We start from the raw sequence: 21167 nt of genomic DNA, 5'->3' as shown, positions 1-21167 counted from the left end.
GCGTCATGAATTCCTTCATCCTGTTAGCAAGTACTGAGGCCCAATCATATACCACTCCCTGCATGATACCATTCATTAACACAATCTGCGGCAATGCGATATCTGAGGCTCGGGTGGCACCTATCAACCTGCTCTTGATGACGTCCATGATACAACGCCAATGACCCTCCCGAATAAAATCTCTGCGAAGCCCTCTGCACCTTGTCCCCTGAACTGCTGTCTCACTCTCCACGGGTGTAAGATCCCTGCATACTAGAGCTATCCAATGCTCTTTCCGTTCCCGTGACAGTTTATGATTCCTAATTTCCACTTTCCTCCCATCGGGGCCAGGGATACCGAAAACCCTAGTGAAATCCCTAGGTTTAAAAGATACTGTCATCTGATGCTGCTTGTATAGGAATGTACTTGTTCTGCTTGGAGCGCTATATGTCTTTATCATGGTGCGCAAAACTGATTCGAACAATCGGATAGAAAAGATGGGAAGCTGAATAGCCCAATGTACCTGAGCCCGCATCAAAATCTGCTTAATTTGGTCTGCCTCCGGAGTCTCCTGCCACCACTTCCGGCATTCGCTTCCACTAAGACTCTCAAACTGGACGGTGAGATGAGTGAGTTCCTCCTTGGTCTTCTGTTTCTTGCTACTGGAACCGGAAGGGCCTGCAACTCGAATTCCCGATGCCAAAACTCTTGAATTCTTCTCCATGCTAGCTGCCAACTGACTCTTCCACCGCTTCCGCTTGCCCGTTGACTCCATGCAAAAATGGCTTATTTCTCCTTATATTGTTTCCTTTATTGCCAACAGCCGTGTGTGATTGTCCCTCATTTTCTGGTATTTGAATTCTTGCAACCTCATCATTTGCATTCCAAACCGCGCTCCACTCCTTTCACTCATGATAAACAGTATACCTGCGGCCTTGTTTTTTGGTGGAGGAGAAACTCTGATTGGCGGAGCTGAATCTTTTATTTAAACCTGCATCCTTTCCGCGGCCTTTCTTTCCTTACCTGCGGCCTTTCTTATCCTACCTGCGGCCCTTCTTTCCTGACCCGCATCCTTTCTTGTTCTATCCGCGGCCTATCTTCTTCTACCCGCGGCCTGGTGGAGGAACAATTGATTAAAGCCCGTGGACAGGTTGTTGCCCGCGGGGCCTTATATTAACCCGCGGGCAGGCTGTCCGCGGGTCCGTCCTTAGTCGCCTGCGGCCTAGTCTTCTTCACCCGCGGGTCGTTAGTTGCCCGCGGGGTCGTCAAAACTCTTTTTAAATTTTTTTTTTTAAAAACTTTATTTATTTATTTTAATTTTTTTTTATTTTTTAACTTTTAAATTTTTTTTTTTTATAAATACATCAAATAATAGGGGTACCTGGGGTACCTTTGGACGACGTCGCCGCCAGAGAGTGCTGTACTGATGACGAGGGAGGATTCAATGACGGCGACAACTTTCTTGCACGATATGGTTTCAACTGGGATCCGTTAACTGACTGAGCTATCTCCTGTCCATCCAAGGTTGCCAATTTGATTGCCCCAGTGTCGCCAATTTCTCGGATCTGATATGGTCCAACCCATCGCACTTTGAATTTGCCTGGCTTGATTTCATTACGGCCATCATACTTCAGTACTAACTGTCCCGACTGGAATCTGCTACGTTTCAAATGCTTATCATGCCAGAGCTTGCGTCTGTTCTGTGCCACTTCCGTCGCCCACTGTGCCAACAATCGTTTCTCCTCTAGTCTATTCAAATTATTCAATCGCTCTTGTAAGCTTCCGTCGTCATCCAATTTGTTTTCCAATGCTATTCGGAGACTCGGAATTATGAGTTCTGCTGGAACCATCGCTTCCTGTCCAAACATCAACTGGAATGCTGTGTGCCCGGTCGTCACCTTGTATGCCGTGCGGTACGCCCAGAGGGTAGCGGGTAAGTTTTCCTCCCAATCGACACCTTCCACTGCGCAGGATTTGTAGATGATAGATACTAGAATTTTATTGGTGGCCTCTGCCTGTCCGTTCGCTCTTGGATAGTACGGACTCGACAGTGAATGATAAATCTTAAACTGAGTGGTGAGCAATCAAATAACATGATTAACAAAATGACCTCCTCTATCACTTGTTAATTGCAGCAGAATTCCATACCTGGTGATGATCTGTTCATAAATAAATTTTGGGGTGCTGACGGCCGAGTTATTTGGTAACGCACGAGCCTCCACCCACTTAGTCAGGTACTCCGTTGCAACAATGATGTATCGGCACCGTCGAGTCTTGCTCACCCTCAGTGGTCCAATAAAATCTAGTCCCCATCTCTCAAAAAGTTCGTGCGCATGAGAGGGTTGAAGTGGCATGAAATCTCTCTTTAGCGGCTTCCCGGCCCGTTGGCAAGTGTCACATCCGACAACCCATTCCCGCGCATCATTGTACATCGTCGGCCACCAGAGACCTGCGAGTAATATCTTTCGTGCAGTGGTGTCGGGTCCCATGTGTCCTCCCGCGGGACCCTCATGTGCTTCTTTTAATACCTGCGGTATCTCTTCTTCCAATACACATTGCCGAAGAATATGATCCGGCCCCATTTTGTAGAGCAACCCATTGATCAATTGAAATGTACGACTCCTGATTATCAACTTGCGCCTATCATTTGGTGACATCCCCGTGGGAAACTGTCCTGTTGACAGGTACTCGCCAATACTCCTGTACCATTCCGACAGTACCCCAATCTGGAACAGCTGTGCGTCAGGGAAGTCGTCATTCACACCATCCGCTGGTTCCCCTGTTTTGATCCGCGACAGGTGATCGGCACTGACGTGTTTCTTTCTTGGCCGGACAATGATTTTGAAAGTAAATTCCTACAACAGTAGCAGACATCTGCTGATCCTCCCTTGGATGACGGGTTTGTTAATCATGTACAATAGGGCCTAGTGATCAACATAAAACACAAACGGTGTAGCAAGCAAATAATGACGGAATTTTTGCACAGCATAAACCATTCCCAAGGCTTCTCTTTCAGTCGTGCTGTAGTTCTGCTCTGCCTTTAAGAGCAACCGGTTGGCAAAGTATATTGGATGATCCAGTCCGTGATTACCAGTCTGTGCCAGGGTTGCGCCGATCGCATAATTGGAGGCATCCACATGAACATGAAATTCTTTATATAGTCCGGATATGCCAGGATGGGTGCCGTAGCTAGTTGTAGCTTCAGCCCTTCAAATGCCTCATCCTACTTTTTCTCCCATCTAAATGATTCTTCCTTGCAGGCTAGCTTATCTAACGGTTGGGACACCTTGGCAAAATTTTTAATAAATCTCCAATAATAACCTATATGCCTGGGAAAAGATTTTACCTCCGTCACATTAGTAGATGGCTGCATTTCCAGAATGACTCTCACCTTGTCGAGATCCCTCTTTAATCCTTCCTTACAGACAATGTGTCAGAGTAGTCTGCCATGCGGAACCATGAATCTGCACTTCTTGGGATTCAACGCTAGCCGGGCCCTGCGACATCTCTCCATACACTCACCAAGTGCTGCTAGGTGTTCGTCCTCCGTGCTAAATATTGACCAATCATCTAAGAAGGCCTTGAAATTTCCCACAGACATCTTGTCGAAGATATGTAGTATAATCTGCTGGAATGTGGCCGGTGCATTACACAACCCAAAAGGCATCCGATTGTACGCGTAGACCCCATCTTCAACAACAAACGTTGTCTTCAACTTATCCTCCTCCGCTATAGAAATTTGATTATATCTAGAGAACCCGTCCATAAAAGAGTAGATTTCATGTCCTGCCACCTCCTCCAGAATGCTATCTGTGAATGGAATCAGAAAAGGATCTTTGATCGTTACTGCATTCAGGCATTTGAAATCAACGCATATCCGGATCTGAATAGTATCCTTCTTCAATGAAATGACTATCGGTGACACCCATTCGCTGGTCTGTACCTTGAAGATAATGCCGACTTCCAGCATCCGGTTGATTTCCTCCGTAACCTGGGCGGCATAGTTCTTGTTCATCCTGTAGGGTCGCTTCCGTACAAGTACAGCTCCTTCCACCAGCGAAATTCGGTGCACACACATTTCCGGCGGTACTCCTTTGAGGTCCTTGTATGTCCATGGAAACACATCTTTGTAGTCCATAAATATCTTGAATGCCGCGGCCTTGAGTACTGGATCCCAATTATCTCCGACTAGTATATTCTTCGGCTCTGCTTCGTCCCCCAAATTCATTGTTTGCAGCGTAGCTTCATTATACTTGATTGTCTCTCCTTCACTGAATGCATGGGCGGGTGTAACATCCAACGGTGCGTCCCCCTCCTTTACTTCACTAAACTCCTTCAGATATTTGTTCTCAATTGACAGAACATTGCAGCTGTGAAATAATTCGTAGTCCTTCATTTGCCAGTGGTAGAGACCGTTGACGGAATCCAAGTCGTCATCCGTTGTTCCCCCATCCAATCGGAGGACGCCCTCCTGATCCGGTTCCATTCGTCGTCTACCTTCATCCTCCTCTCCCTCAGAATCTGACGACAGGGCCTCTTCTCCTACCATTTGGGTATGCAGATCAATGACGAATCGGTGACCTTTACTTTCGAGGGATAAAGTGTTCTTCTTCCAGTTGTGTCGAGCTCTTGCTTCGATAAGCCACCCGCGGCCCAGGATGGCGTCATAGCCTTTCTTTTTCAATGGAATCACCACTAAATCCATCAGGAACGGCTGGGTGCCAATGGTTACTGGCTGTGCCATGAGAACACCCAGTGGTTTAATACTATGTTGATCGGCGGTCAGTAGCTGAAACCTTGGAGGCCACAATGTTGGCTGTCCAAGCTTCCTCCAAGTTTCTTCTGGCAATACATTTACGCCGGACCCTTTGTCCACTATGGTGTCTGTGAGAACATGTCCAAGTATCCCCATCTCGACAATTGCAGGGTGCCGTCCGGATCTTAGCGCCAGCAACATCTGATCTTCTCCTCCCGTAACAATTTCCTTTTCTTTTCGTCGACTCGGTTCTCTCGGTGACTTTTCCTTCTCGAGGCTTGATTCTCCTGCCATATTTGAAAGAGCAGATCGAAGTTGGGGCATGGTGAGAAGCAAATCACTTACCTTTACTTGCACCTCCGTTTGCAAAATTTGTCGTACTATGTTTTGTTCTGCGGAATTTCTTGCTGAAGTGGTGGCTGTGTCCGGAGGTGTTACTGCTTGAGATACTTTTCCAACCTCCGCCCGTGCTGCCGCAAACTTTTTCTTTTCTTCGACAGGGTCTGGGTATTCTTTTGCTTGTTGCCGCGTAATTGCCAGAACTTCTTCCTCATCGGCTCCAACAGTGATCAAGTTCACTCCGGATTTTGGACATTTTGAGTCGTCGTGATCGCCGGGTCCGCACCATCGACACAATAGTTGAGGTGTATTTGCTGTTGGACATTCCCGCGCAAAATGCCCCCACAAGTTACATGCTCGGCACTGAATAATTAGTTGTCCGTTTGCATCATACTGAATTCGGCTTCTGCTCGTATTGGTATTGTTATTGTTGTTGGTATTTTGTCCACGCCGATTATTCCTGTATCCTCCAGATGTAGCGCCGGTGGCATTCGTGTTTCCGTTACCACCTGACGGGGAAGCCTCCTGTGTGAGAAGTACTTGGGGAGATCCTCTTGTTTTCATGTTAAAGGGGTAGTCTTTTGTCGAATGTCCCATGATTTGACAGATGTCACAAAATTGGTTCTTCGGACACGATCCTTTAGTATGACCGTCGGTCTTACATTCCATGCACCACAATTCACTACCTTTTGGCTCGTTCTGCATATTTTTAAACTCCTTCATCATTCGAACCATATCCTTCTGTAAGGCACGAACCTTTTTGCTACTACCTTCGTCGTCGCTGCTATCATCTCCAGCAGATTCGTCATCATCAGAGTCGGAGGAGCTGGTTTTCTTCTTCTTTGTCTTTTGCGTGCTTTCAAGGTCCAGTGCTTTGTTATAAGCATCGGCATATGACGATGGTGGTACAATTTTCATTTTCCTCCGCAACTGTGAGCGTAGGCCATCTACAAACCACCTTTTCTGCAATCCGTCCGCTGGCTTGCTTTCCATTTTGTTTATTAAGTCTTTTAATCTCCTGGCATAGACACAGACAGTTTCGTGCTTCCCTTGCTTGGTATTGAAAATTTTCGCTATGATTTCATTATCAGCCTGCAAGAGTTTAAATTCTGCCAAGAACTCCTTTTTAATCTTATCCCAGGTATCCAGCTTCTGTGGATCCATATCCGAAAACCAATCAATCGCGACACCTCGTAGGGTTGCCGGAAATTGCCTGGCCCATTCGACGGCATCTGTGATTCCATTTGCCCGCTAGATCGTCTCACATGTCTTACAATGTCGGATGGGGTCGGCTGTACCATCACCTTCAAATTTCGGCAGCTTTTCTTTGGGTCCCGCCATAACACTGGAGGTGTGCACTCCTACACTGGTCGGCACTCCCACACCGGCGGTCGGCACTCCCACAGCGGCAGTCTGAACTCCGACACTGACAGTCTGTACTCCCACACCGGCGGATTGGTCTCCCACACCGGAGGTTTGCACTCCCACATTGGAGGTGTCGACAGCTACGAACCTTGGTGAAGACAAAGGATCCTCCGAAATTGTTTTCCGCGGAAGTCTATCCTGGACGAAGAGGTCACTCCACGCTCGTGCTCCATCGGCACTGCGAGCCTTGCGAGTTGATGCTCTTCCGTCTGAATTTTCTTCCCTCGGCGAACACAAATTCAAGAACTCCTCTCGTGCTTCTTCCACCAATTCCACCCACTGCCGAGTCTCCTCCAACAATTCCTCCGCACTTCGGTTTCCGTCGGCAATCTTCGTCGGCGTTCGGCTTGCTGTGCCAGAATTAAATTCTCCTGCGCAGTACGGATTCCATCTTTTCCCTTCACCTTATTCCGATCTTTGTTAAGCTGATTTGGCATTAATCTTCATTCCTCCCACCTTCCAGATTCATAACGCAATGGCGCCAAATGTTTACCGTACAGGTAAAGTAAATGAACGCATACAGACAATGAACACGGACAGCAGAATTATATTCGCAATAGTAGATGAATGATGCTTTACAAAGATCCCAGACGGGATATAAATACTACCGCCGAACCTTCTCGAAGGGGTTTGTCGGTCACAATTATTCTATCCGCTACAAACTATTTATCGACGACGTCGGCTACAGAATACAGAAACACCGTCGGACCGTCGGCTACAGAATACAAAAACACCGCCGGACCGTCGGCTACAGAATATAAAAACACCGCAGAACCGTCGGCTACAGAATACCGAAACACTGCCGGACTGTTGGCTACAGAATACAAAATATCGCTGGAACCATCCAGTCGGCTAACACCATCAACGGTATGTGAGCCATCTCATACCAACCCTTAAGGACAATACTTTAAGGCTTTATAGTTACCTGCATATGCTTGGAAACATCGTTGTCCATGCTTGATTAACGAATCCCAACAATCATAGAGTGTCTATTGCCATCTTATTATAGTCAAATGGTAGAGGCTTAATCGAGTAGATCTAACTATGTATGGTTAAGGGATAAGTTTCAATGATAATTTTAAAGAACGTGGTCCATCTCCCTCTCTTAATTATGTTTCTTTCTTCTTGTCGTTTTCTATCCACAAATTTTGATAAAGGGCCCTGATAGGCCAACACTGGGGCGGATAATAAGAGGAGAATTAACAATTTTATGATGAAGTTCGGCTGGTTTCTATGTGTCAATCCGAGAGCGTAAGCTTGCAAAAGGTGTCCGAGCAGTATGCTATCAAGGGATGGTAGTTGTGAGATGAGGATTTATGAATGCATCTATAACACACAAAAAAAACAAACTCACACCAAATCAAAATGCTTCTGCCACAGGAACTGTCACTTCTAGCAGCAGAAACTTACTGAAGTATAACAGAAATATTCTATGATAAAATAACTACAACTCTTCGTAATGTAATTCATATGAAATATTATTACACAATCAAATACAGATATTAAACACATAAACTAATATACTATGATTAAATCCATACTATGTAATGCTAAGATAATTAACATGCAAACGAAAATTAATTTAAATGCACTCCAAACATAACTCACAGAAAATAATCACTGGGTAACTTCAGAGTGGGCCCTTCCTCCTCAGCTACTTGGTGAAGAAAAATAATAGTCTTACACCTTTGTAATCATGCAAATATGGAACTTATATTACAGTATAATAATAACAGTCTGTGTACAATAATCCCTTCTACAAAAATCTGTGTATTCAAAACCTGCCTCCCCCCGCTATGATATTTGACCATATATAGATATATATACCATTGCTATAAAACAAACACTAAACAGAATATGTACATGATATCTACGTGGCTGGCTTATGCCAAGCAGACATAACAAAACAATGCCACATGAATTACATTTATAACTGCACATAAATATAGGAAACTAAATACTAATAAAGTTTCCCATGTGAGTATATGCAACGGAATTTTGCTTTGGTTGTTTGCAATTGTTTCCCTTGCATGGCTGGAGTTCATCGTGTGATGGAAACAAAGGTAGATATTAAGCAATTTAAACTCCATACAGATTGTAATACATGTGTCCAACCAACATATATTCTCAAATGAGATTGCAGCAGTAGACATTTTATTTTGGAAGAATAATAGTTCACGTCCACATGCGACAAGAAGTTACAGTCCCAATTGGCAGGCGACAGGAATTTGCAGTCCCAACTGATAGGCGACAAGAAGTTTGTTAAATGGTAGGAAGATCTACAACAACAAATCAACATGCTGTAGTAGTAAAGATTAGTAAAAGAAATCAATTAATGTATTTTCCGTATTTTAATCCCAAAACAGTATTAAATACTACTTATTTATATTAAATCATATGCAACGTAAAATAATAAAATGGAATGGAATAAAAGGAAATGGAATAAGGAAGTGAGTAGGTAAGTGCATAAAATGGATTAAAATAGGGTATTAAATAAGTTATAATTGGCTCTCATCAGGCCCTCAAAAGTTTTAATATTTTAGAGTGTAACACTCTAGGATCCAGCTCAACACCTTACAACTTCAACGGAGTATGTATCAACACTATGGTGGTAATTTTGTACTTCTTGTCACAAACTGAATATATTGGAGGCCTTTATAATGATCTCCAATATACTTTTCAAACTATATTAAATTTTAATATTCTTTGTCGATTAATCTCCTCCAACCATTTGTATTGCACAAGATAAACTTCATTTGTTTTGCCAAAACTTTTAGTTATGTGAAACAACTTTGGCATCATAGGAATCTTTGTTTCAACAAGAAAAAATAACCCCGTGTGCTCGCAAATATTTAGCAAATGACCCGTATGTGACAATTTCTAGGTAAAAAGGTACCAAACTCTAGAAATATTATGCCCAACACAGTTCATAACAAAAATATTTGAATATACTATGGAATCAATGGATTAGTAAACTCTCCATATAAATGCATCAAACATCAGGAGCCAATAAATCTTAGTTACTTCCGATTATAATGTTTCATTTCAATGTATGTCGAACTAGCAAATATTATATCCTTTCAATTTATACCTCTTGCACCAAACGTGAATGGGGCAACTTAAAATTTAATTTTCTAGGAAACCTCTCTTTCATATTTCCAACAAATATGCTTATCAGTATGCTGTCAAATAGGAGCTTAGACAACTTCCAATTTGGAAAGCTATTATCAGTGTTGTAGAAGAATGGATCACACGAATTCTTTTTTTCAATCCAACAATAGCCGCCCACAACGTAAGCCTTAGAATTGGATCAATATGACGTTCATTCCATATTAGTATTTCTACCACTAATGTACAATATATTTCTTTGACAATAGAAATATAATGCTTAAATATTCTTCAGATGAAGTCTTCGCCACTCTTATTAGTCACATTGATATCTGTTATAGAAATATTGCCTGAGCAATAGTGATCTATAATCTATCAGTCACTCCTATGATTTAGTGAGGAAGCTACAACATGTGTGTAGAAGATGCCCATCGCGTTGTCTACCTGCTGAAGAAGTGTCAAGTGTTTGTGAATGACCATCATTGTGAACCACGACATACTCTTTGACATCATCCCCGTCAGTATCGCTGCCCATGACTGCACTACACTTGCTCTAGGAGTGATGCAGGTGAGGCTAGTGATCATCCCCTGCACTACACCAATGATGGAAGGCTCGCCAAAGATTATCATATTGATGGACAACCACATGAACAAACTTGTAGCGACGCATATATGCATGTTCAACACGACCAAGGAAGCCACGAGATTGGCGATGTAGGGGGCTTCTCCATTAGATCTCAACCATCCCAGCTAGAGCATACTTGTGCCTCCCAGCATCAGAAGTAATGATGAACTTGCCATGCTTCTTTGAATCCATTATCCCCATTTTGTCTCATTTAAAAAAATATTCAATGACATCTCTTCGTAGTCAATAAATTAATGATGATGAATCTCTGATGGCTCATGATTTAAGGAAACTTGTTTCCATATCCATATATGTAACTCACGTACATGATTCTAGTAGTCAATGATATCACATATCATTATCTTGGGTGCTTCTAATGAATTAATGCTATTTCCCTGAACTCATCGATTATATTTTGTATTTCAAGCTGATTTCATTCCTTTTGCATTTGCAATCTCCTGCTGTAAAATCTACGTTTCTATCATTCGTAAAACCTCACAGGGTTGGTTTAATGTGAATCACGAGGCATGTCCTCATGTTGAATTTAGTTTAAATAATAGGCTTGGTGAGGAACCTGCTCTGATATCATGTTGATGAAAAGATTGCTGCAAATGTAGTGGCACTATTGCAACTTATGTGTTTTCCAAGTGCAGATCTCAAAGTGTGTGCGTGTGTGTGTCTATATATATATATATATATATATGTGGGTAGAGAGACATGTCTCTAAGTTGATCAATAACCTTAAAATAATAATTATTAGATGTCAATAACATAACACAATATATATATGTGTGTGTGTGTGTGTGTGTGAGAGAGAGAGAGAGAGAGAGAGAGAGAGAGAGAGAGAATAAATACTCAGTTATATATGTATGACTCATCTAATAATTACTAATTATTGTTACTAAGCTGATTGAAGCTACAACTTTAACAACCTTTAGTGTGCTCCTTATTTATCTCACAGTACACCATTGTTAATTTCTTTATTACTTAATTTCTCGACCTTCAAATTTTTCATCATTCTCATCATATCATGTTGTAGGAGCTAAATGTATGCTGATTCATCATTGCTACTACCCTCTATGCTCTCATCATTGTCCATCTTCCTCTTCCTTTAGGAGGGTGTCTTGTTTTCACTCTCTATGCCTATCGCCCGATTGTAGGCACTGGCATACAATGATGGAGGCACCACTTTCATCTTTTTGTGCAAGAAGGGAATCAACCCGTCAATAAACGATCTCTTCTTCAACTTGTCGGATGCTTAATTGTCAAACATGGCTAACAAATCCTTGAGCCTATGATTATATGCCTGCACATTCTTATTCTTCTTTTGTTTGCTATTATAAAGTTCGGTTAGAATCTCATTGTCATCTCATAGCAATTTAAACTTGGCCTCAAATGCCCTTTTAAGTGCATCCCAAGAGGTTATGGATGAAGGATCCAATTTTGTGAACCAGTCAAGGGTTGTACCTTGTAGTGGTGTGTGAAATGCTCTCAACCAATAGTACCTGTCAGTTTGATCGCTTGTTACTCAAATAGTCTTGCATGTCTACCAATTCCTTGTAAGATCTATTGATCCATTCCCTATGAACTTCAGTAGTTTCTGCCGATTGACACTTGGACTTGTCAAAGGAGTTGCTATCTTTCTTGCCCGCTTGCTCCTTTCTGTGCTAGACTTTGTTGGATTATTCCAACTGCTAAGTTCCAGTGTGTTTTGCGGTAAAACTAGTGTAACACGAACACTAGGGGACGTCGTGATGGGTTTGTGGGATGTGAGGACAAAGGGCTTTAATTTCGAGACGATGGTGGGGCTGTTGTATGTTATACATAATATATATAGAACTTGAAATGCTAGTTATGAAATGATGTTTCAGTATAACATACCAAATACTTGAACATAGCAAAATTGCAACATGAACTAGAACCAAAACCATTGAACATTCAGCATAGTAACATATCTGATAGTAAAACTAAATAGTACAAAATATCAAATTACCAATTACTATTAGATATCTGAATTATCAACATAGTTCAATCAAAATTCAAAAATATCATAAAGATGATTACAATGAGTAGCGTGATATCAAAACGAGTACAAAATCATGTCAAAATGTAGTTAACGGAGGCCTCCAATCATCCTCCAAGGAAAAATCCTCATCAGTGGAACTAGTGGACTCCTCACAGTTAAGATCTGCCAAAGAAATGCCAACCATCCCTACATTTGTAGCTGTTGTAGTCTCATTTTCATCAATCTGAGATAGCTCCTTTGGCTCTACATACATTGTGTTGTTGGGCTCTCCTTGTACATGTGTGTCCTATGGTCCATGATACACAAGGCACTGTGTAAAACCACTAGCTTCTTTTCTCTCCTAGAGGGAAATTTGTTTCTCTTATTGGAGTGGACAAAGTTATAAGTAGACTAGTTCCTCTTAGTAGCCAAAGAACTAGGAGCCTAGGATGGTAGTCGGATGACTAGTGTTGATCTTTGACCTTTGTAATCGATGACATTTCCACCACAAAATTAATTGCTTTTGTGCCATGGTTCTGATATCCATTTTTTCCACATCCGAGTAATCCGTAAGAGTGGCAAATTTCGTCTACTCTTAGCGAATCTCGCCCGTGGTATCAACATCATATAACTTAGCAATTCACCCGAAGAACCCCGCTTTCACTTCATCATCCTGAAGTGGTGTAACTCTACCAAGCCTAGCCATGTGCCACTTAGGATTTAATGCATAAGCAATCATGTGCAAAGGAGTGTTTAGCTTGCTCACCTGCATTGAGTGATTTGCCAAATGTGCTCATTGTAGGATGCTAAATTGGGGTCCTCTCTCAGTAACAACCCTAATCTAGTCAAGCATAGAATCTATGCACTCATACACCTCTCTAAGGGTAGATGCATCCCCGTCACCATATCTGATCACCTAGAAAACTAGAGTAATGATGGAGATTATTTATTTGCATCACTCCATAATTGATCCCTCTTCATTGTCTGCTTCATCCTCTTCCCTTGCTTTTTCTTGACCTCAACCCATTGATTCCATTCATGTGTTATAACCATGGGTTGTAGTGACTCTTGCAACTCAAGCATTCTCTCCAAGAGAATGTAATAGGATGCATGTCTGGTTTCAACTAGTTTCAAGAACTCCTTTGTGAAGCTCTTGAAGAGTGCATGTTAAGCGCGTTGGTTGCAGATAAACATTTACAAAATCTCTTGCATCATTGGCTACTCCTCTAAACCAGTCATTCTTCCCCATGCCCTTGAGTGCATTAATGGTTCATGGCATGCATACAACACGGAGTCGACCAAATATGTCTATAGGTTGCCTCAATAAGCTTCCTTGCAACTCTGCACAAATGTGCTGCATTTATCACTACTTGGACCACATTTTGTGGCCCAACCTCCTCGGTAGCATCCCTAAGGACCTAAAACTGAAAGTTAACATCTTGGTGATGCCTTGAACAATCATCTGCCCTTAGAAAATATGGGCGCTTTGTGTGTGTAACCATGGTGTTGGTGAGTGGACAATGACTAATGTCTGTCCACCCATCTATACTATTCTGCATCCAGATTCTATCCACATTCCTTCATCTGCTCCATTAAAATATTGATTTTGTTATATTAGTTATCTAAAGGCACAGTCCTCAATTTGTGATTTATTTGAAACTGGAAGCTAGGTATTAATGAAAATGGGTGCTTATCTGAGATTTTATTACAGCTCTGGTCATAATTGGTATTGGACAAAACACAAATAGATTGGACTGAGATCTTCTTGTTTCCTACATTGAATAGATCATCTAATAACAATATCACTTTTTTGATTACTTGTAGCTGGTTGAAAATTCAAAATGTTCTTAGCAGCGAACCTTCAGTTTTATGATTTTGGAATAGTTGCAAAAAGCTTTAAGATGAAAATGCAACAAAATAGTGAATCATAACATTTTGTCATTTTGGTTGATCATGTTATTTTTTAAGATTCAGTTGTTGAATTATGAACTTTTTTAACCCTGCAAAAGAGATCCACCTTTAAAGAAATGGAATTGTTTCCTCTTTTACTGCCTATGTTTTCAAAATATATGTTTTTAGCAGTAGCATCACCTATATATCCAGTTGCTCGTCAGTCTAATATTGTTCTTGTTCTTGAAGGTATTTCAGTTGAACACTTAATGATTTATGGCATGGAATAGAGATCTTCAAAATACTCACTGTTTTGATTTGTCATTTTTTGAATTTTACTAACTTGGTCCATAGAAGGTGATCCAGACTTTCAACTCTGATAATTTTGATATTTATTGACATTTGTTATGGCCTTTGATGTGTCAAACCAATCAGAGACAGATACAATGGCACCCACACACTCAGGTGTTATATCTGCTGCTCTTGTCAAAAAGCTAAGAGAGGAGACAGGAGTAGGCATGATGGATTGCAAGAAAGCTCTTACAGAAACAGATGGTGACCTTGAAAAGGCATGCGAATTTCTCAGGAAGAAAGGACTAGCAAGTGCAGAGAAGAAGGCTACCCGAGTTGCAGCTGAAGGGAGAATAGGATCTTATATTCATGATAGTCGTATTGGTGTGTTAATTGAAGTTAATTGTGAAACAGATTTTGTCTCAAGGGGTGATATTTTTAGAGAATTAGTAGACGACATGGCAATGCAGATTGCTGCCAGTCCGAATGTTCAATATGTATCTGTAGAGAATGTTTCTGAAGAAATTGTGAATAAAGAAAGGGAGATTGAATTGCAGAAAGAGGACCTTCTTAATAAGCCAGCAGAAATCAGGCAAAAAATTGTTGATGGACGCATTGGAAAGATACTTAAGGAGTTGGCCCTATTAGAGCAGCCTTACATAAAAAATGATAAGATCATCATAAAAGACTGGATTAAACAAAGCATTGCAACCTTAGGGGAAAACATTCAAGTAAGAAGATTTGTTCGATACAATCTGGGAGAAGGTTTGGAAAAGAAAAGCCAAGACTTCGCAGCAGAAGTTGCTGCACAAACTGCTGTGAACCTGCCAACCTCAGTGGGAGCAGAAAAATCCGGAACTGGACCTGAATCCTCTACAGTCGCTGAAGAAACTAAATCTCCTGTGGATAAGTAAGTTCCTAACGTCCTGTGCATTTTTCTGTATCAATATATTTGTTTGTCTAAAATATATTATTGCAGTTCAATCGAAATCAGATATTTGGGTAGGAATACATTATTAGCCACTTGCAATGCAGAGATATTGAAAATGGAATACCATAAAAGTAGTCAATAAGGAAGCCTTGATGTAAATGACTGCGCTGAAAATCTAGCCTGATAATGGCCAGATACTTTAAAAAAAAAAGTTTTGTCAAACTTCTGGAGAGCTTTTTCGTACAAGACAATTTAAAACTCAACTTCATCTTTTGGGTGAATCCTAATGGCACTAGGATACAAACATAAACAGGAAGATTCTCATTTCTATTCAGAATCTGTTTTGTGGCTCTTTCCACCATTTGTTAATCATCATATTACAAGTAGGATTCACACATGATTCACATGTAAGGTGTAGCTCTTCCTTTTCTGGTGAACGCAGACTTAAATTTTTTTAATTGTAGATTAAAAGAAATATAGTAGACATGTCTATTTACATTCTTTGAAGATGAGCAGAAGGAGACTCAATGTTACAGGTTTTGCCATTGGTATGTGGATCCAAAATTTTAGAAATCTTGAATCATGAGAATTTAGTTGCAGTGCTCTTTGATTTGTTAGTCTTGGACTAAGTTGTGTGATAAGTGTTTTTGAGGGTATGCATTTTTAAAAGACTTTCTAGGATTCACCTAGACTAGGTGAGTCCAAGGTGAGTGACCCTCGTTGAGTTAAGAGACTTACTAGATTCGCCGATTCTAGGCAAGTATAGTGTAATGTCCCCTATTTAGCTCACCATAGTTGGTAGTTTGGATTAGCCTATCATTGGTTCTTGTAGGCTATGTCAGATGGTTAGAGGGTTCCCAATTGGTAGAATGGGAGGCTCTTTCCCTTTTGCAGTAGAAAAGTATTCAAGATTGCTCTTAATTTGGTTCAGTTTGGTACACTTACTATTTATATTAAGTCATTTATCCAGCATTTCTATATTTGGTCGGGCATTGAACTGGTCTTAGTTGAAGTGATGACCTTTGGCCCCTTTGTTTTGATTAGGTATTGAGAGATTTGCTAATTATAGTAAATTGAGGGTTGATAGAGATGGACCCTTGCTATTTTTAGTGTGACACTCTGGGTGAAGTCAGAAGTGACTTGCAGTGAATAATGATGGAGCTATAATATTATAATGATTATTAAAGTTATACTTTTATAATAATTTATTATCAAATGCATACCTTTGATTGAATTATGAGGTGATTATAATAAAGTTATAATATAAAGTCACTTTAAGTTATTCCATCTTGTTTGAAAAGTTACTTCATAAGGAGGAATTGAAACTAAAGAATGTTTTATCCCTCATTACTAGAAGTGCAAGCATTCACCAATTAAAGAGCTATATAAGAAAAGTCATCCTTTCATTTGGGACATGTTATGAAGATTTCTTGTTTTTATTTTCTCCATTGTTGCTGGAAATCAGTGACTGGTTATTCTAAGGACAAATAGCCTTGGAATTAGAGAAGGTTGGATGGTAACCCATATATTCAAGATTGGTGGTTTTTTGGGAATGTTGGATTTGTTTGTAGTCAATAATTTCATGGAGTGGGCACTTCAAACCAAAGGTCAGTTCTTAAGTTTTACTTGACTCAATAATCTACATGGTTCAAATCTCATGGTGAATGATTATAGTGGAAGACAAATTAGTTCCAGGATTTATTGGTCTGCATTCTATATGCACAGGACTGAGTTGCACAGATTTCCTGGCAATTACATCTCTCAGTTTGTAGACATTTATTCCATTAGAAAATCAATAGTGGCTGTAGATTGCTAGATGTGTGTATTAAGAGATTCTTGGAGCTGCAATTTGGATGGTTTTTGCATAGTTTCAAATTGACTGAATTGTAAGAACAGCTGAGGGCCTGTGTTGGGTATTGAGACATACATTTTGCAGTGATTTTTAGGGGATGAATGTGTGGTTTACTTATTTACTCTGCTGGACATCTTTGGCATTCGATTTTGGCAGCTGCATATGGTGAGAGATTGTTGGAAGCATGAATGCTGATGATATTCCTATGGGGGAGTATTGTAGATATGTTATTATGATGATATGTTACATTCATGACTGAGTTTGTCATTGATGTCAACACAGTAGTCTTTTGTGGTATCTGACAGAAGAACAACAAAAAGATTAAGTTGGTATAGACAGCTAGTTGAATAGTCTAACTATCTGAGGTTATGGGAGATACATCTGAGGATCTGGTATATGCAGTTAATGTTGGAAGAATAAATGATAACTTTGGAAGAAGTTATGTAAGTATTGGTGATGTCTATTCTGAGATAGAGTTTACAGAGGCATGTTCTGGTAAACTTGTTATATCTCCTAGTAGAATTGTTATTTTGAGAATCGAGGTTGAGGATGTGAAGAAGACATGTTGGTGATGACGTGGCTAAGTTTACTCGTCATAATATCGCGTGTACAGAAAGTTATTCAAGTTGCAAGGCAAAAGATTAATGTTATCGCTAAGTGTAACATGTTCTTAATGTGGTCCTATAATGATTAATTGAGAAGGTCTAATAGCCGACTCAGGAAATTGTATTATTGGACTCGGTATAAAGGAAGGACATTTTCCTTTATCAAGAATGACATGGAAAAAGTAATTTTCTAAGCAGTACAAGAGTGGAATGCGAAGTTGAGAAGAGTAGAGCGGAAGTGAAGGAAACTTCATTGCTGAAGTTTTGTAAAGTGATCCAAGGTTTGATATTTGGATCCGAGGTTTGTGACTTGGTCTACAGGGTTTGACAGTTATTGGTTTGGTTCATAGAACAAAGGAAAGAAGAACATAATAGTATATTGCATGTTTGAGCAGTGAGCTCTTCTTGTAGTTGAAACTGCATGTTTGGGCAGTGGGCTCATCTTGCGTACATAGTACCACGACTCCTAACAGGGATTCAAAGTCTCCTAATAGGGACTCATATGTACTAAATATTGTAATAGACTCTTAACAGGGTCTATCCTCTTACAAGGAATATTTATATTAGTACATCATCTTGTGGGCATCATTCCCACCGGGGTTTTCCCTTTGATCAAGGGTTTCCCTAGTTAACATATCTGGTGTAATTGTTTATGTGCATCTTATTATGGTTGCTGTTTACTTGGGTTGAATGGTTAAGTTTGTTTAAAGAAGATAAATGTTTTAATTGTCGGATAATTGATTCACCACCCCCTCTCAGTTATCTTGGTGGACTATTGTTTCTAATGTAATGTCCCCTCTTTATTTCGACATGGCATTGATCATGGATTTGCCTATTCCAGACTCTCGTAGGCAAATGGTGTGGAAAGAGAGTCAATTCTGCGGATCAGATGGTCATATCTTGCTCTTGAAGGAGTGTTGAGGTTATATTTTATCATTATGTGATATTGGGGCCCACATGTTATAATCTTAAGTTGAGTTGCACTTTTTATTTTATAAAATTACTTTATTATAAAAAGTGCATTATAATGAGAATTTATAAAGGATGTTTCTAGAAGTTCTAGCAACTTCTTAGAAAAGTGAATAAATAGAGGGTTGGGCCTCTCATTTGGACATGCTTGGATTTGAGAACTCTTCTACTTCTTCATTGTGAAGACATTTGTAGACTTTGGATCTGCAAACTATTATTCGATCTTTGGGAACGAATCACTCCCTTGGATTGGCGACTTTGAGGGTGTGAAATATCACCTGAATTGTTGCATGATTGGAGTTGGTATTCAGCCATCTCATTGGAGCTTATTGAGAATTCGTTGTTAGGGTTTGTTTTGGTTGGAATAAGGATTTCAGATTTGCCCTATCATTGGAGAAGCATTTGACAAGAGTTTGAAGACAGAATAGGTGCATTTTTCAGAATTGGCAAAGCAGGGTTCGGAACCACATAATTGCTCATATCTCCTCAACCCCTTGGAGTTATTTTTTATGGTTTTACAGGGTTACTACCTAACCCTAGGCGCCCACTTTCCTTGCATTTGGGGGTCCCAAAACCCTGGTATTATTTTTATCTAGCAGCCGTACAGGTACGGCCTGGTACGGCCCTGCTAGTTTGGGCAGCAGCTGCAAATTAAGGACAGTTTGGGGGTGCGGTTGGAGGTCTTCATCAACGATTTGCATCAAAACGTGGTGTTCTTCCATAGTTCTTCAAACCAGTTTGAGGGTTTCAGTGGCCTTTATAAGAAGGGTCATTACAGTGGTATCAGAGCCAAAGTCCTGCCATCCTGTAGGGAATTTGGAACAGCTGGGGAAGTGTTTGACGAAATGTCAAAACACTAAAATCAGAACATGCGACAGAGGCCTTATAATTTCCGCAATACCAAAGCAAGACAAGATAGGATTTCAGACCTGTAGAGCGAACAGTCTAGCTCATCTATCCAGGTGGACATAGAATCCAGTCATACAGACACAGGGGAGGTATTCTTTGATCAAGACTACGACTACAATATGGATAGAGGTGAGAATCTTGGTCCAGATCAGCGAGAGGAAAGATTTTTACAGTTATTAGACACTTTGGCACAGGGACAACGATTAGCAGAACAGAGAGCACAGGAACAGAACCAGAGAATGGAGCTTATGATGCAGATGATGGCTCGACAAATGGGGTTGAACGCTAACATAGGTGGAGGAAATAACCAGAATGGTCACAATTAGAATGAGAATAATCAAGATGAGATACATAATGGAGGCGAACGAATTGGGAACAATTTCGGTCATGCCCCCCAGCAAGCTAGGACAGTGAGTTCGAGGCCTATGATTCCTACGTTCCTTCCTAGAGCTCCAGAGCAGCCGGTACCAGAACCCCAGATCACTGACATACAGGATCAGCTGAGGAGAGATTGGGAAGCAGGAGGTCCAGATTTTACAGCTGCAATCACCTTTAGAGAGTATATGGATGTACGGATGAAGCATATGCCCCGTGGACAAGACAGGACTCAGAGCTATGAGCTACGAAAGAAAGTAGGAAAACTACAGTTACCATATTATGATGGCTCGGGGAAGTCTACAGCAAGAGCTTGGGTTCAAAAGCTTGACACATACTTTCAATTGAACCCTATGTCCGAGGAAGAAGCTATTAAGTATGCAGCAATTCACTTGGATGGGTTAGCACACGAGTGGTGGCATCATGGTATGATCACTATGGGTCATGCACACATTACCTCATATGTGGAGTTTACGGAGAGACTGATTGAACGTTTTGATAAGAAAGATCCAGAACTCCATTTCAAGGAATTAGCCCAGCTTAAACAGTGGGGATCATTGGAAACATACATTTCAGAGTTTCAGAAACTTGCAGTGTTAGTAACAGATGTATCTGAACGAAGGCTATTGGTTTTATTTATGGATGGGTTAGTTGATCCGTTGAGAGGGTGGATTAAAGCTCTCAACCCTCCCACTTTGCAGGAAGCCATTAAGAAAGCTCGTGACATGGATTCCTCTTCAGCTTCTAAAAACAAATTTCAGGCAAAGAGTTTCCCTTCGGGAAAAGATAAGGACAGGAAACCCTTTCATAGAGAGGCACAGCTACCTAAGGAAGAAAGTAAGAGGCTGGACAAGGAGACACTTAATGACTTGCGTAGGAAGAAGCTATGCTTCTATTGCAAAGGCCCGTATGAGTACGGCCATGACTGTCCTATGAGGCCAAAAGGGAAGGCCAACCGGGCAATGTGGGCTTATTACGAAGGCTTAGATTCAGATGGTTCAGAACATCATGATGAGGATCCTGATGAAACAGAGGGAGAGCAGGAGATAGACAGTGCAGGGCAAAAGCAGGAAACAGAGCTACATTTATAGGAAGCACGACTGTCTAG

The 21167-nt window shown here is 40.8% G+C and overlaps 1 protein-coding gene across 3 annotated transcripts in view; it reads left to right on the top strand.

Moving 5' to 3' along the window:
• The window catches only part of EMB2726 (elongation factor Ts family protein), a 134483-nt gene that overhangs the window by 34859 nt on the left and 78457 nt on the right, over positions 1-21167 (top strand). For 2 of the 3 annotated variants that reach the window (XM_089787096.1, XM_089787095.1), the window contains one exon: positions 14563-15328. In XM_089787096.1, coding sequence (XP_089643222.1) covers positions 14563-15328 — 766 coding nt within the window. The remainder of the gene's footprint in view (positions 1-14562; positions 15329-21167) is intronic. The other variant, XM_089787097.1, reaches the window with a different exon arrangement.

The sequence above is a fragment of the Cupressus sempervirens genome, chromosome 6 (genome assembly GCF_028749045.1).
Source record: "Cupressus sempervirens isolate cs-2001-9-10 chromosome 6, ASM2874904v1, whole genome shotgun sequence".
Taxonomy (NCBI): Eukaryota; Viridiplantae; Streptophyta; class Pinopsida; order Cupressales; family Cupressaceae; genus Cupressus; species Cupressus sempervirens.
The sequence above is the reverse complement of the archived record's forward strand: the minus strand, read 5'-3'. Positions and strand labels throughout refer to the sequence as shown.